Source organism: Engystomops pustulosus, chromosome 1 (genome assembly GCF_040894005.1).
Source record: "Engystomops pustulosus chromosome 1, aEngPut4.maternal, whole genome shotgun sequence".
Lineage (NCBI taxonomy): Eukaryota > Metazoa > Chordata > Amphibia > Anura > Leptodactylidae > Engystomops > Engystomops pustulosus.
In genome coordinates, this window is record NC_092411.1 from 274,799,324 (window position 1) to 274,817,316 (window position 17,993).

The 17,993-nt window shown below is 46.4% G+C and overlaps 1 protein-coding gene across 12 annotated transcripts in view; it reads right to left on the reverse strand.

The window, feature by feature from the left end:
* ST3GAL5 (ST3 beta-galactoside alpha-2,3-sialyltransferase 5) overlaps positions 1–17,993 on the reverse strand; it is a 65,262-nt gene that overhangs the window by 14,635 nt on the left and 32,634 nt on the right. For 2 of the 12 annotated variants that reach the window (XM_072126259.1, XM_072126247.1), the window contains exons 1-3: positions 10,802–10,860; positions 10,219–10,366; positions 1,284–1,403 (exon numbers count right to left, since the gene is read on the reverse strand). In XM_072126259.1, coding sequence (XP_071982360.1) covers positions 1,284–1,327 — 44 coding nt within the window. In that variant the 5' untranslated portion in view covers positions 1,328–1,403; positions 10,219–10,366; positions 10,802–10,860. Of the gene's footprint in view, positions 1–1,283; positions 1,404–2,676; positions 2,877–9,912; positions 10,193–10,218; positions 10,367–10,801; positions 10,861–14,048; positions 14,174–17,546; positions 17,649–17,786; positions 17,890–17,993 lie in introns of those variants that run through there. The other 10 variants (XM_072126249.1, XM_072126250.1, XM_072126248.1 and 7 more) reach the window with 10 other exon arrangements.

Sequence of the window (17,993 nt, forward strand, 5' to 3'; positions counted from 1 at the left end):
ACAAGACCAAAGATACAAAGAGGCAGGAACGGGATCTTTACCTACAACTCACATTCCCAACTGTGTCTGTAACTGTCTGTATCTCCGGTTCTGTAGCTCAAACCACAAACCTGATTTGTTCTTAAAGATGAAATGCTTCTCTTTAATATGACACCAGTACCATATTTCTAGGTACTATAGAACTGCAAATAGGGGCATCTGAAGTGACACCTCCCCCTGCAGCCTCTTAGCTTGACTCATCTCAAGCCAAAGTGACTATTCTCTGCTCATTTTCACATTACTCCCAGTTCCTCAGGGGACTGGTAGTTTAATGCGGTAAAATCTGGTGACAGGTTCCCTTTAAATACATCCATAGGCTGAAAAAAATCCAGTCTTGCTCACATCTGATATTCTGCTACAATGTATCAGTGAAGGTAAAAGGCAGCAGAATGAATTAGTATACAGTTCAGCCCACAGGAAATTCTGCATAGGAAGGATATCAAACCGTCAGCTCCGCGTATACAAATGTATCTGAAGAAGGTTCTTATCTATCGCCTGCGCTGAAACATTTCACAAACCTTTTACAACTTGCTGCGGCTCTGAGTGTTAGGTACATGGGCGCAAACTCTGCAGGAGCAAAACACTTTTGCTAAAAAGTTTTGTGATGTGAAAGCAGCCAATGTTCACATATGCATGCAGGACTTGTTAACATTCATGTTTACAATTTGTTAACACCATGTTTATAGCCTATAAACACAATGTAAAAGCAATGTTAAGACATTGTAAACGCAACTCAGAGGTAGGAGGGTCCTTGTTGATTTTTTGGGGGCTCTGGAGGTCTACATGAAAGGTTCCATACACTGACAGCAAACAGAGATCGGAACACACACAGAAAAAAAACTGAGAAAAAAGGAAACGCAAAAAGTTTCTGAAACCTCCTAAATAAATCCTGTATCTAAGAGACTGGGGGGGGGAAGGTACATTGTATTCCTGGATGGGAGGAAGTTTTCGGATACAGAATTCTCCTCCACTATTCTAGCAAATACTGAACCAATACTCAACAAGGAGAGGACCCGGGGATCCAGGACCCACAAGTGTTTGTCACCAGGTCTTAAAGAGCATCACGTCTTTCATGACTACGTTTACCGCCTATAGAGGTTCTACATTTCCACCTCACGCGTTACACAGGACGCCGCGTTAGGCACGGAGATTATTAATAGCTATAGTAACAGGCACATGGGAGAATCTACAATTAACCCTGCATTCTCCACGACCAAACTCACAGATACTCGTAAAGAACTGACCTGAAGAAGACCCGGCAGCAGCACTTACAGGTCGGCCTCTTCATCTTCCGTCCCTCTGATGGACATCACAGGCGGGTTGTGGAGAGGGCGAGAGCGCTACACGGGGGGCAGTCCTTCCACCTGCAGGGGCGACATGAAGAATCATCCAGCGAGAGGGCATGAAAGGGTTAAATCGGGAAAAAAAAAAAAACGTAACTTCTGTGTATTTATTATCTTTCGGTTTCATGTATGCGTTCACAGTATGAGGGCAACGCTCGCTGGCAACTTCTGCATGATAACACACGCGTAGTCAGCAGAAGCTCTACAAGATACGGATTTGTCACTTAAAGAGAACCTGTCGCCGGGTTTTACCTGGAATTCCCTCTTTTATGTGAAATCTGCCCCGTTTACTTATAAAAAGTAAAAGTCAGGCAAATATGACTCTTCTCTCCTCATTTGCGCATGAGATGAGTCAAGTTTAGTAGTTGTAGTGACAATTCAGAAGCCCCCTGTCATCTGTTCTATATTACTAGAAACGCGGTACTGGTGTCATATTAGAGATAAGAATCTCATCTTTCACATGACATCAGGCTTTGTGTTCTACAGAACCAGAGCTACCGGCAACTCAAGACATAGTTCGAAATATAACAAAGATCCAGTTTGACTGCCTGTATGTCCAATTTTGTAGATCGCAGAATCATAAGCTTGATGTGGTCTGAAAGAGGAGATTCTTCTCATTAATATGACACCATTCACATGTATCTAGGTGCTATAGAATATAAGATAGGGGCTTCTAAACTGTCACCCACCTGCAACCGTTAAACTTGACTCATCTCATGTGAAAATGGGAGGAGAAGAGTCATATTTGTCTGACATAAAAGAGTGAATTATAAAACAGGACATTTCATCCCCTACTCGAGGGCGGTGGTAAAAACTGGTGACAGGTTCCCTTTAAGTAAATTTACTTTGCATTAGTATTAAAATAACTTCAATATCCGTCTCTGCTTTGTGGTTCCTGTCACGAGGCCCCAAGTCTGACACAAAAAAACTTTCTGAACAGCACATTGCAGGTAAAGGCTATTGTCAGGCGTAATGATCTGCAGAAACCTCCGTTATCTGACAAAAAAATAACTTTATCCGAGCTCTCCTGTGCCTGACACACTCAGCTCTGCTACATCCCCTTCCCACACATCCATATATAAGCTCAGCACCGAGTTCCCGAAATACACAACTTTCCAACAGTCCTCTAATCCCTAAGATGCTGCGGTGTAGAAGTTTCCGGGACACAAACATTCCGAGCTTTTTCCCGAGGATGCCGTTAGAAGGTCACAGCAGGAATTAAAAACATCCAGCCCTATAATACGTATCCTTAACCCTAGCGACCCAAATTAGAAATCCCATCCAAACGCGTTACCTGATCCCTTACAACGCCATGATCCGGGGAAGAGGAGTAGAATTTCTGGGAAGGATGGAAACAATCGCACATTGTCCGGGCTGAGTCTTTCTTCATGTTGTGAAAGAGTCTCAGGAATCACTGTGCTGAGGCTGCCCCTGCATTTTGGCTGGGAGGTATGAGCCGCGCTCCGCCTCGCCCTCACTACTGTGTGATGGTCATGAGGAGGATCAGATGATTGTAAGAGGAGAGGAGAGGTGGGGAGAAGCTTAGCTTCTACTACCACGTCACTCACATGTGTATATATATATAGCACCAGCATATTCTGCAGCGCTGTACACTGCCCCCTCCACTCACACAAAACATTTATATTATGTCCGTGGTTTCTGCATTAAAAAAGTTGGCGTATATGTCGGTAACTACTAATTTTGGGCAAATTTCATCTCCACAGATATTATTTACTTTTGGCACAACTTTGCGGAATTTTTTGCAACTTCTGCCCACAATAATAAAGAAAGCTTAGGGCAAATTTTGGGAATAAACTTTGCTGAATGAAGCCCAGATCCTGCCCACCACTACATGGCCTTTTTAGCAAAAAATTTTGGGTCGAGTTTTGCTGAATTGCGCGTAAATTCTAACCACAACTATATAGAATTTGTAGCGACAATTTTGGGCAAAACTTCACAGAATTTTGCATAAATTCTAACCCCAACTATATAGAATTTGTAGCGACAATTTTGGGCAAAGCGCAGCTGAATTTTGTACAGATTCAGATCACTACTACATAAGAATTTTTAGGAAAAAATTTGGAGCAAGTTTTTGGACACAATTTTGGATACAATTTTGGGCAAAACAATTTTGCACAAATTCTGATCACAAGTACGGTAAATAGAATTTTTAGGGCACAACTTTACTGAAATTCTGACCACAACTAGAATTTTTTGCACAAAATTTGGGTAAAATTCTGCTGAATTATGGGCACAATCAGGGGAATTTTGTGCATTTTTATGTGAAGTAGCTCCATTCTGAACAACTAGTTGTTCCAGAACTTCTACAAATGATTGATCCAACCCATATCTGGGGTTCCGGAAGAGTATGATACATCACTAATCCACCAACATCAACTCCATTTAGTGAGTGTTTATTTTGGCCAACCTCCTGCTCCTGGCATACACCATTTCCTTCTCTTTCTTCTGAGCAACCAGCAGGATGTTATAGAGCAAAGCTGCAGACTATTACTCTCCAGGCTGCCGATAAGCTGAAGGCAAATTTCAGGGATGGGTGCAATAAAATAATCAAATTTTACTACTTCCTCCTCAAAGTCTTTAGTTATAGAGACAGTAGGAGGACACGTGGGAGAAAGTTTTTATTATAAACCTCATGTGGTTGTGAATGGGAATTTTTTTTGTGGTTTTTGTGGTGTTTTCCTATTGATGACATAGCAGAGGGGTGAGAAATATCTGCCGGTCTGAAAGCATTACCTGACACGGCTAAGAGGGAAAGAAAAAGGCCACCATCTTCTTGGTGTAGAGGGGGATTCAGGCTGTTCATGAAGGGTGGACATGTCCGAGCTGGAAACGGGGACATAACAATTACAGAAGAAACACTGCCCTCCATGGAGCACATAACACTACTCCGGTGTTCTGAGGAAGCTGGCACAATGTCAGGCGCTCAGTATTGTTCCTGAAACCAGAGCCTTAACCTGTAGACGTGTGAACGCAGACGACCTAGAAGTCTCCTTATGTAAACTAGAGGGTTTAGAGTATCAGCCGTCAATGAATCATAACACAGTCTCTGGGAAGAAGGAATAATGATGTATTTTATCCAGTCAGCGCTCGAGATGTCCACCATGTCCATACAACCACAGTGCTCGAGATGTCCACCATGTCCATACAACCACAGTGCTAGAGATGTCCACCATGTCCATACAACCACAGTCCTAGAGATGTCCACCATGTCCATACAACCACAGTGCTCGAGATGTCCACCATGTCCATACAACCACAGTCCTAGAGATGTCCACCATGTCCATACAACCACAGTCCTAGAGATGTCCACCATGTCCATACAACCACAGTGCTCGAGATGTCCACCATGTCCATACAACCACAGTCCTAGAGATGTCCACCATGTCCATACAACCACAGTGCTCGAGATGTCCACCATGTCCATACAACCACAGTCCTAGAGATGTCCACCATGTCCATACAACTACAGTCCTAGAGATGTCCACCATGTCCATACAACCACAGTGCTGGAGATGTCCACCATGTCCATACAACCACAGTCCTAGAGATGTCCACCATGTCCATACAACCACAGTGCTCGAGATGTCCACCATGTCCATACAACCACAGTGCCCGAGATGTCCACCATGTACATACAACCACAGTGCTGGAGATGTCCACCATGTCCATACAACCACAGTCCTAGAGATGTCCACCATGTCCATACAACCACAGTCCTAGAGATGTCCACCATGTCCATACAACCACAGTCCTAGAGATGTCCACCATGTCCATACAACCACAGTCCTAGAGATGTCCACCATGTCCATACAACCACAGTGCTCGAGATGTCCACCATGTCCATACAACCACAGTCCTAGAGATGTCCACCATGTCCATACAACCACAGTCCTAGAGATGTCCACCATGTCCATACAACCACAGTGCTGGAGATGTCCACCATGTCCATACAACCACAGTCCTAGAGATGTCCACCATGTCCATACAACCACAGTCCTAGAGATGTCCACCATGTCCATACAACCACAGTGCTCGAGATGTCCACCATGTCCATACAACCACAGTGCCCGAGATGTCCACCATGTACATACAACCACAGTGCCCGAGATGTCCACCATGTACATACAACCACAGTGCCCGAGATGTCCACCATGTCCATACAACCACAGTCCTAGAGATGTCCACCATGTCCATACAACCACAGTCCTAGAGATGTCCACCATGTCCATACAACCACAGTCCTAGAGATGTCCACCATGTCCATACAACCACAGTGCCGGAGATGTCCACCGTGTCCATACAACCACAGTGCCCGAGATATCCACCGTGTCCATACAACCACAGTCCTAGAGATGTCCACCATGTCCATACAACCACAGTCCTAGAGATGTCCACCATGTCCATACAACCACAGTCCTAGAGATGTCCACCGTGTCCATACAACCACAGTGCCCGAGATGTCCACCGTGTCCATACAACCACAGTGCCCGAGATGTCCACCATGTCCATACAACCACAGTGCTCGAGATGTCCACCATGTCCATACAACCACAGTGCTAGAGATGTCCACCATGTCCATACAACCACAGTGCTGGAGATGTCCACTATGTCCATACAACCACAGTGCCCGAGATGTCCAACATGTCCATACAACCACAGTCCTAGAGATGTCCACCGTGTCCATACAACCACAGTCCTAGAGATGTCCACCATGTCCATACAACCACAGTCCTAGAGATGTCCACCATGTCCATACAACCACAGTCCTAGAGATGTCCACCGTGTCCATACAACCACAGTGCCCGAGATGTCCACCGTGTCCATACAACCACAGTGCCCGAGATGTCCACCATGTCCATACAACCACAGTGCTCGAGATGTCCACCATGTCCATACAACCACAGTGCTAGAGATGTCCACCATGTCCATACAACCACAGTGCTGGAGATGTCCACTATGTCCATACAACCACAGTGCCCGAGATGTCCACCATGTCCATACAACCACAGTCCTAGAGATGTCCACCATGTCCATACAACCACAGTGCCCGAGATGTCCACCATGTCCATACAACCACAGTTCTCGAGATGTCCACCATGTCCATACAACCACAGTGCTAGAGATGTCCACCATGTCCATACAACCACAGTGCTGGAGATGTCCACTATGTCCATACAACCACAGTGCCCGAGATGTCCACCATGTCCATACAACCACAGTCCTAGAGATGTCCACCATGTCCATACAACCACAGTGCCCGAGATGTCCACCATGTCCATACAACCACAGTCCTAGAGATGTCCCCCATGTTCATACAACCACAGTCCTAGAGATGTCCCCCATGTCCATACAACCACAGTGCCCGAGATGTCCACCATGTCCATACAACCACAGTCCTAGAGATGTCTACCATGTTCTTACAACCACAGTCCTAGAGATGTCCACCATGTCCATACAACCACAGTCCTAGAGATGTCCACCATGTCCATACAACCACAGTCCTAGAGATGTCCACCATGTCCATACAACCACAGTCCTAGAGATGTCCACCATGTCCATACAACCACAGTCCTAGAGATGTCCACCATGTCCATACAACCACAGTCCTAGAGATGTCCACCATGTCCATACAACCACAGTCCTAGAGATGTCCACCATGTCCATACAACCACAGTCCTAGAGATGTCCACCATGTCCATACAACCACAGTCCTAGAGATGTCCACCATGTCCATACAACCACAGTCCTAGAGATGTCCACCATGTCCATACAACCACAGTGCTCGAGATGTCCACCATGTCCATACAACCACAGTCCTAGAGAGGTCTACCATGTCCATACAACCACAGTCCTAGAGAGGTCTACCATGTCCATACAACCACAGTCCTAGAGATGTCTACCATGTCCATACAACCACAGTGCTCAAGATGTCCACCATGTCCATACAACCACAGTGCTGGAGATGTCCACCATGTCCATACAACCACAGTGCCCGAGATGTCCACCATGTCCATACAACCACAGTCCTAGAGATGTCTACCATGTCCATACAACCACAGTGCCCGAGATGTCCACTATGTCCATGCAACCACAGTCCTAGAGATGTCCACCATGTCCATACAACCACAGTGCCCGAGATGTCCACCATGTCCATACAACCACAGTCCTAGAGATGTCCACCATGTCCATACAACCACAGCGCTTAAGATGTCCACCATGTCCATACAACCACAGCGCTTAAGATGTCCACCATGTCCATACAACCACAGTCCTAGAGATGTCCACCATGTCCATACAACCACAGTCCTAGAGATGTCCCCCATGTCCATACAACCACAGTGCCCGAGATGTCCACCATGTCCATACAACCACAGTGCTGGAGATGTCCACCATGTCCATACAACCACAGTGCCCGAGATGTCCACCATGTCCATACAACCACAGTCCTAGAGATGTCCCCCATGTCCATACAACCACAGTGCCCGAGATGTCCACCATGTCCATACAACCACAGTCCTAGAGATGTCCACCATGTCCATACAACCACAGTCCTAGAGATGTCCCCCATGTCCATACAACCACAGTGCCCGAGATGTCCACCATGTCCATACAACCACAGTCCTAGAGAGGTCTACCATGTCCATACAACCACAGTCCTAGAGATGTCCACCATGTCCATACAACCACAGTCCTAGAGATGTCCACCATGTCCATACAACCACAGTCCTAGAGATGTCCACCATGTCCATACAACCACAGTCCTAGAGATGTCCACCATGTCCATACAACCACAGTCCTAGAGATGTCCACCATGTCCATACAACCACAGTGCTCGAGATGTCCCCCATGTCCATACAACCACAGTCCTAGAGATGTCCACCATGTCCATACAACCACAGTGCTCGAGGTGTCCACCATGTCCATACAACCACAGCCCTAGAGATCTGCACCATGTCTCTACAACCACCTCCCTAGAGATCTGCACCATGTCTCTACAACCACCGCCCTAGAGATCTGCACCATGTATATGCAGCCACAGTCCCTGAGATCTGCACTATATCTATACAGCAACAGTCCCTGAGATCTGCACCATGTCTATACAACCACAGACCACAAGATGTGCTCCAAGGGTAATACAATGTGGTAAGAAGTCTCTTTGTCTGTAAGTGGACATCCTCTTGTGCCTGGATTGTGCACACACCTATGACAGTGCAAATTTTGAGTCACACCTTCACCTTGTGACAGCCGAGGTTGTGCGAATATTTGTATAATGACATAATTGACTGAACCGCGGCTGGGATCTACCTGGTAATTCACACCGCGCAGTTGCTGGTAATTCGGAAACATGTGCTATAATAAATTATCCCAGTTATAGACCAGCAAGTAATACTCCACATCAAGCCGTGAGCTTCTGCATCTCACAATCTGGTCGGCTCCTCCATAATCGTTACTACATATCATGACCCCTCTGTTCTCTACATACCATGACCCCCACTGCTCCCTACATATCATGACCCCACTGCTCCCTACATATCATGACCCCCACTGCTCCCTACATATCATGACCCTACTGCCCCCCACATATCATGACCCCACTGCTCCCTACATATCATGACCCCACTGCTCCCTACATATCATGACCCCCATTGCCTTTCATATCATAAACCTTACTGCTCCCTACATATCATGCCCCCTGTCATCTGCATCAAGTGCCCACAACAGTTGTTTTTGGCATTGATTTGCTGCAATAAGGACTTTGCATTTGAAGAAATACAATTAGAGAAGTGAAAGACTGAATCCCATGACAGAGAGGCGGCTCCCACCATAGCAGCTTATGGCGGACCCCCATGATTACGAGAACAAGGCAAAACTTGCAAAAAAACGCCTTAATTGAAATAGAAAACACGGGATCCATGAACAACCATTAGCCTGATTGCTGACTGTCTCCAGGTAGTAAGTGATGATTTGTCTCCAGGTTACATTGTAAAAGCAAAGCGAAAAGATAATAAAGAAATCACTTAATGACACCGGACTTTATATTACATTTACTGCAAACAGAGATAGAGATCACAGGCGGAAGATGCTCTGCACCAGTAGTGATACTCTGCAGCCATACTCTGCCGCCATACCCCGCCCCCATACCAGGCCCCCATACCCAGGCCAACCACATGCAACATGAGAAATAGGGTTAATCAGTTCAGAGCCTGAAGGAAGAAGAGACAGAATCAGCCATGACCACAAGTATATGAGACACACAAGACCTCGCGGGCCGGGTCCTCCCTCCACTTGTCCCAGATTGATGTAGTTTTCATCGTAATGTAAGCAAACGCCTTATCGAATGTACAGCACCGAGTAATGCACTGCAAGAAATTGCGATCATTTTTTGCGCCCATGCCAAGTGGCCATGGAGGTGCGTGGTTGCCGGAGTAGACAGGGCGTTCCTGCAGGTTTTTACGTCTACGGACCTGGCATAGTTTTGAGGCCCTGGCATGTCTCTTGATGTACCCACCATAGACTCCCAACTTTGTATTCTGAGCTCACCCTCAGAATCGGAAACCTTACACAACAGGACAGTTTAAGCGGAAACCACTGACAGCTTCTCCTGTAACGGTAAAGCGCATCCTTCCTACAGTCCTACAAAGGGTAACAGAATTGTGTCCTCACGTCCCATCCTCTAGACTTGGTCTCCTTATATGGTGCAGGATCCCGGAGCCAGGATGCAACCACAATCCTCGCCCTCCTCTATATAGATCCTTTAAAGGAGCCTCCCAGGTTTTCTTCCGTGTAAGGACATGTGTATTCCTATCCGTAGCACCTTACAAGCTTGTGGTCTGTAATGTTCTCCTCTGTAGACACCTGCACGGCTCAGCAATGTCCCTTCAGCTCCACATTTGGTCCAGACGCTGCTTCTATCCGGCTTTATCCATTCACACATCACCAGCGCTAATCTGCCCTCTGATAATCTGTAATAATATGGAGTAAAGGTTTCATGGAATAAGCAATTTACTGTATTTTTCAGAAATATGATATATCAGTGGGGGTCAAGTCCTGGAGACGGTTGTGAGAAAAGCGGATGGTAGTATAGAGACGCTGAAGGTCCGGTTAGGAAAGCAGATTAGGTGTGGGTTGGTATTGGCTGATGAGTTCAGAGATACATGGAGGGGACAGGGTGTGGACGGCTTTGTAGGTCATGGTTATTATTGTAAACTGAAATAGAGCTGATAGTAAATTAGATTAGATTAATATAAATAAGTATGTAAGTCCAAGCCATAAGTCTACAAATTCCTCCTCGACAATGGCAGGATAAATCCCCGAATGGACGTCCCATCCCAGATATCTAGTTCTCCATGACATGAAATCATTTAGTTTTTAAGGAGAGATAACAAGAACAGAAGCACCAGCAATCATTAATGGGTGGAGCACATGTCCTGCCGCTCCATTCCCGGTTGGAGATTCTAGAACACTGTGCACTTTCATTATTATACAATGGAATGGGCCCTGCCCCTCCACCCATTAGTGAGTATAGGAATAAGTGCTCACATAAATGTGATAAACCTGTAAACATCCAGACACAACAAACAGAGAACGCGAAATACCAGAACAAAGTATTGGCCATTAAAAGCCACAAACAGAAATATCAGTGAGAAACCACAAAACTATCAAGAAAGTAGCAAAAACGTTCCATCAACACTTACAGGCGTCTGTCCGTGCAGGAAGTCCGTGCCACTTAGAAGCTCTTTACTCAGAGTTACCGGGGAGGGGGGTACATAAGGAAAAAGCATTAATTACTGAAACACCTGTGACTTTTTTCGGGACTAGTCAACCACTCATAACGTAGGCCGGGTCACCGGAATCTGCTATGGCGGCCGCAATCCGGAGTAACGCCATATGGGCATCGTCGCGTCTGGTGAAGCCGTGGTCACTACACGTCTCCAGATCTCATAGATTGGTTCAATGCGTTTAGCACCCTAAACTCCACACATGGGGAGTTGGTGGCCCCCAAGCCACCAGATATGTCTCCTTTAAGACCCTCCGTACAATAACCTATCCTCACTACGTAAGTTGACAGGTCACTGTGTTCCAGATGATAGACTCCTAGGAATCCTAGTGGTCAGACCGCTATGGATCAGTATAACAGTGGTGGGTTTGTTATGTCTGGGACCTCATGTAAGGTCCTCTAATGCACCCTGCTGGGCCATAGCTTTATCTGTATGGGCTCTCTGAGGATACAGCTTAGAGAAGGCATGAATGATGCGGTCTCCGCGATCCCCCCACCAAATGGTCCAGGAGAAATGTCTTCCCCCTGTGATCCATGGAGGGGCGCAGCCGCCGGAGTGGACAGGGTGTTCCTACAGCTTTTTACGCAGGACCACAACCAATTGCACATCTAAGGGTGATGTCACACATGGCGGTTTTAGGCCTTTTTTGGGCCGTTTTTAGTTTACAGATCGGAAAAATCGCATCCGTTTTTAAAAAAGCATCCGTTTTTTGAAAAGGCATCCATTTTTGCCCTGTTTTCCAAATTTGCGCAATTAAAAACGGTCAAAAACGCATGCGTTTTTTACAATCTGAAAACGCACTAACTAAAAACGGCCCAATAGCGGCCTAAAAACGCCATGTGTGACATCACCCTAAATCCCCCTCTCCCGGTTTATCTCCTATGAAATGAAACTTTGGACAATCCCTTTAAGAAGACTTGCGCGTACAGGTGGCAGCACTAAGCACATTTCCGTACCAATCCAAGATATTTTATTGACTCTTAAAGAGGCATCACCAATTTGATGATCGTCCCTCTAGAAGAGCCTGTGGTTTATGTGCACTGACTTTCTCGAGGTTGGAGAACACCCGCAGGTGATTACTTTAAGCCTTTCCACAAACATTGGTGTGCGATCATCTGCGGCTTGTGTACAGAGGGAGAGGTCGCTGATCCTTGGCACACATGAAGATCACAAGCCCAGGGGCAATGTTATAGGTGCAGAGGATACTCAATCCATGGATACAATACCCTGGAATGTGCACTGCTCCATACAATGTGCAGTGGCTGTGAATGGTACTACAACCTTCTAATAGGAGACAACTACTACACTATGTCTGTTCTGGAAAGGGGGTGGGCACAAGCCCTTGAGTCAGGTAATAGGAGGGGATGGTAGTCATATTAAAGGGATTTTCCTTCAATCCTGGAATACCCCTTTAAATGATCCCTTTTACAGTGATGTCTTTAGGGGAAATCTCCAGTACGACTTATGTTTAAGAAACGATACCATCACAGAGAGGACGTCTATCGCTGGAGGGATCCAGCCCCCTTCCCTGTGCATTGTACACCAGGATATACATTATATAGGATGTGTATAGGAAGCTTCTTATATCACATGTAGCGGCTCTTGGGCGCTGCGCTCTCAGTTCAGAAACGCCCAAAGGAAACGTCTGACTATGTATATCCTGAAGAGGAGAGGGGGGGGGGGGGGACACACACAAGTAAATATCACATGTGTGTATCACACGGCATAAGGTCTATACAAGATGTGTCAGCTCATCCATCCTCCAGTGACTTCTAGCTACTACTTATAGAGATATAGCAGAGCTCAAGGCGTTCATCAGCTCCCCAGCTGCCCCCAGGATGTATGCGTCAGCGCTCGTCCGATTGTTACATTATATTCATTTTTGTTCTGCATTGTTTTTTTTGTATTTTTGCCGTTTATGATGAAAAAATTATAATAATAAAATTACGAACTCCACTCTGCCATGTCAGATAGATCCACGTCTGCAAATATCGAGACAGTATAGTGAATATTACACTAAAGAATAGGCACAAATGATAGCAGTTTAGGAAGAAACTTCTGTAAACTTTACCGGGAGTTTTAGAAAAGTTGTTACATTGTAGCAGATTTTTGTGTCCTATTCACACAGCAGAGTGGAGTCTGTAACCTGCCTATAGTGTGGGGGAGACAGTGCAGGGCTCTGTTCACACATGAGTGATGGTTTAGGTTGATTGATAGATAGATAGATAGATAGATAGATAGATAGATATGAGATAGATAGATAGATAGATAGATAGATAGATAGATAGATAGATAGATAGATAGATAGGAGATAGATACTTTTTCAAGATACAGTCCCTCAGGTTCCATTATGTATGGTGTGTACATACATAATAATCGGAGAAAACTCAGCTCTGCTACATCCAATAAACTCAGCACAGTTTTGACATAACAAACTCAACTCTGATGCCACAGTAAACTTAGTACTGCTATACATATCATACCCAATGCTACTCCATGTGATGCCCTCATTTGTACTATACAGAATAAATCCACAGCTGCTACATCCAATACGCTGAAAACATCCAGACATAACAAACCCATCTCTGCTGCATACAGAAAAGTTAGCTCTACTATACATAAGAAACCCAGCTCTGATGACATCCAATACACCCGATCTCTTACACGCAATAAACTCATTGTAACTACATGTAACACATACAACTCTGCTGCATCTGACAAACTCAGTTCTGCTACACCTTAGAGTCCCAGATCTCTTACACGCAATAAACTCAGTACAGTAACTGTCCCACTCCTATATCCCAAAAGGGAATAGAAGCGTGGAGACCACCGAGCCCCAAACCCATGGAGACCACCAGTTACTTACATAGCTGGGGGGAGGCTGTGGGGGTCCGCACATCCAGGAAGGAGGAAATGTGCTAAGTGCAGAGGAGATGGAGGAGTCACATCCTGGGAAGCCACAAGCCTGGTCACAGGATAAATCCGGGGGTGGGGAGCGCAGCTCAGGAATATGAAAGGAGGAGGAGGTCCCAAACAATGGGGACAGGAAGGACTAGGGCCCCCCACAGGGTGTGAGGAGGGGGACGACTGAGGGGCTCACAAGTTTACAGAAGTGAAAAGAAAACTTATTAGAGGCTGGAAACTGCTTAACAAGGAAAAGTATATAGAGGGGTCTCCAATAATGAGGTGTATATACAGGGGGGTCTCCAGTAATGAGGTGTATATACAGGGGGGTCTCCAGTAATGAGGTGTATATACAGGGGGGTCTCCAGTAATGAGGAGTATATACAGGGGGGTCTCCAGTAATGAGGGGTATATACAGGGGGTCTCCAGTAATGAGGGGTATATACAGGGGGTCTCCAATAATGAGGTGTATATACAGGGGGGTCTCCAGTAATGAGGTGTATATACAGGGGGGTCTCCAGTAATGAGGTGTATATACAGGGGGGTCTCCGGTAATGAGGTGTATATACAGGGGGGTCTCCGGTAATGAGGTGTATATACAGGGGGGTCTCCGGTAATGAGGTGTATATACAGGGGGGGTCTCCAGTAATGAGGTGTATATACAGGGGGGTCTCCAGTAATGAGGTGTATATACAGGGGGGTCTCCAGTAATGAGGTGTATATACAGGAGGGTCTCCAGTAATGAGGTGTATATACAGGGGGGTCTCCAGTAATGAGGTGTATATACAGGAGGGTCTCCAGTAATGAGGTGTATATACAGGGGGGTCTCCAGTAATGAGGTGTATATACAGGGGGGTCTCCAGTAATGAGGTGTATATACAGGAGGGTCTCCAGTAATGAGGGGTATATACAGGGGTCTCCAGTAATGAGGTGTATATACAGGGGGGTCTCCAGTAATGAGGTGTATACAGGGGGGTCTCCAGTAATGAGGTGTATATACAGGGGGGTCTCCAGTAATGAGGTGTATATACAGGGGGGGTCTCCAGTAATGAGGTGTATATACAGGGGGGGTCTCCAGTAATGAGGAGTATATACAGGGGTCTCCAGTAATGAGGTGTATATACAGGGGGGTCTCCAGTAATGAGGTGTATATACAGGGGGGTCTCCAGTAATGAGGTGTATATACAGGGGGGTCTCCAGTAATGAGGTGTATATACAGGGGGGTCTCCAGTAATGAGGTGTATATACAGGGGGGTCTCCAGTAATGAGGAGTATATACAGGGGGGTCTCCAGTAATGAGGAGTATATACAGGGGGGTCTCCAGTAATGAGGTGTATATACAGGGGGGTCTCCAGTAATGAGGTGTATTTACAGGGGGGGTCTCCAGTAATGAGGTGTATATACAGGGGGGGGTCTCCAGTAATGAGGTGTATATACAGGGGGGGTCTCCAGGAATGAGGTGTATATACAGGGGGGGTCTCCAGTAATGAGGTGTATATACAGGGGGGTCTCCAGTAATGAGGTGTATATACAGGGGGGTCTCCAGTAATGAGGTGTATATACAGGAGGGTCTCCAGTAATGGGGTGTATATACAGGGGGGTCTCCAGTAATGGGGTGTTTATACAGGGGGGGGGGGTCCTCCAGTAATGAGGTGTATATACAGGGGGGTCTCCAGTAATGGGGTGTATATACAGGGGGGTCTCCAGTAATGAGGTGTATATACAGGGGGGTCTCCAGTAATGAGGTGTATATACAGGGGGGTCTCCAGTAATGGGGTGTATATACAGGGGGGGGGATCTCCAGTAATGAGGTGTATATACAGGGGGGTCTCCAGTAATGAGGTGTATATACAGGAGGGGTCTCCAGTAATGAGGTGTATATACAGGAGGGGTCTCCAGTAATGAGGTGTATATACAGGGGGGTCTCCAGTAATGAGGTGTATATACAGGGGGGTCTCCAGTAATGAGGTGTATATACAGGGGGGTCTCCAGTAATGGGGTGTATATACAGGGGGGGGGGGGTCTCCAGTAATGAGGTGTATATACAGGGGGGTCTCCAGTAATGGGTGTATATACAGGGGGGTCTCCAGTAATGAGGTGTATATACAGGAGGGGTCTCCAGTAATGAGGTGTATATACAGGAGGGTCTCCAGTAATGAGGTGTATATACAGGGGGGTCTCCAGTAATGAGGTGTATATACTGGGGGTCTCCAGTAATGAGGAGTATATACAGGGGGGTCTCCAGTAATGAGGTGTATATACAGGGGGTCTCCAGTAATGAGGAGTATATACAGGGGGGCTCCAGTAATGAGGTATATATACAGGGGGTCTCCAGTAATGAGGTGTATATACAGGGGGTCTCCAGTAATGAGGAGTATATACAGGGGGGGTCTCCAGTAATGAGGTGTATATACAGGGGGTCTCAGTAATGAGGTGTATACAGGGGGTCTCCGGTAATGAGGTGTATATACAGGGGGTCTCCAGTAATGGAGGTGTATATACAGGGGGGTCTCCAGTAATGAGGAGTATATACAGGGGGGGTCTCCAGTAATGAGGTGTATATACAGGGGGGTCTCCAGTAATGAGGTGTATATACAGGGGGGTCTCCCAGTAATGGGTGTATACAGGGGGGTCTCCAGTAATGAGGTGTATATACAGGGCGTCTCCAGTAATGAGTCAGTATATACAGGGGGTCTCCAGTAATGGGGTGTATATACAGGGGGGGGGGTCTCCAGTAATGAGGTGTATATACAGGGGGGTCTCCAGTAATGAGGTGTATATACAGGGGGTCTCCAGTAATGAGGAGTATATACAGGGGGGGTCTCCAGTAATGAGGTGTATATACAGGGGGGTCTCCAGTAATGAGGTGTATATACAGGGGGGTCTCCAGTAATGAGGTGTATATACAGGGGGGTCTCCAGTAATGAGGTGTATATACAGGGGGGTCTCCAGTAATGAGGTGTATATACAGGGGGGTCTCCAGTAATGAGGTGTATATACAGGGGGGTCTCCAGTAATGAGGTGTATATACAGGGGGGGTCTCCAGTAATGAGGTGTATATACAGGGGGGGTCTCCAGTAATGAGGTGTATACAGGGGGGTCTCCAGTAATGAGGTGTATACAGGGGGGGTCTCCAGTAATGAGGTGTATACAGGGGGGTCTCCAGTAATGAGGTGTATACAGGGGGGTCTCCAGTAATGAGGTGTATACAGGGGGGTCTCCAGTAATGAGGTGTATACAGGGGGGTCTCCAGTAATGAGGTGTATATACAGGGGGGTCTCCAGTAATGAGGTGTATATACAGGGGGGTCTCCAGTAATAGGGGTTTTTAGGATGTAGTGTATGTTTAGATGTTACAGATGAAATTCAGAAGATAACTGTATTAAAAATGTATTTATGCAGCTTTGTTGCGTTTATTATCATTAATGGTAAGAGAAACATTTCCATAACACGGGCGTTACCTGTAACAAAAAAAAACTGCTAGCCTTTTCTTTTTAGAAAACTGTATGCAGAAAACTGCACCGTCTGAACATCCCCTCGGGAGAATGATGGGAAGCTCTCTGGCGTTCACTGCTGTTATATACGTAATGTATGTCACGATACCTGCCATTTTGTCACGACAGTGCATAGTAGCGGTGTGGAGTAAAAAAAAAAAAATCTGGCATTATTCACATTAGCGATTCGGTAGACTCTACACTCACGTGGGACGTCATGTCCGCCACTCGTTAACGTGGAGCATCTCTTGATCCGTTAGATGTGCGAGGGACGGGAGCAGCCAATCAGCGCACACCCCCAGCGGCGGCAGCCAATCAAAAGGCACAGGAACTCCGAGAAGTTGTCCGCGGCCAATCAGAAACTTTTGGGTGGGCAGTGGGTCCCGCCCACATTCTCCTGCTCGGGTATATAAG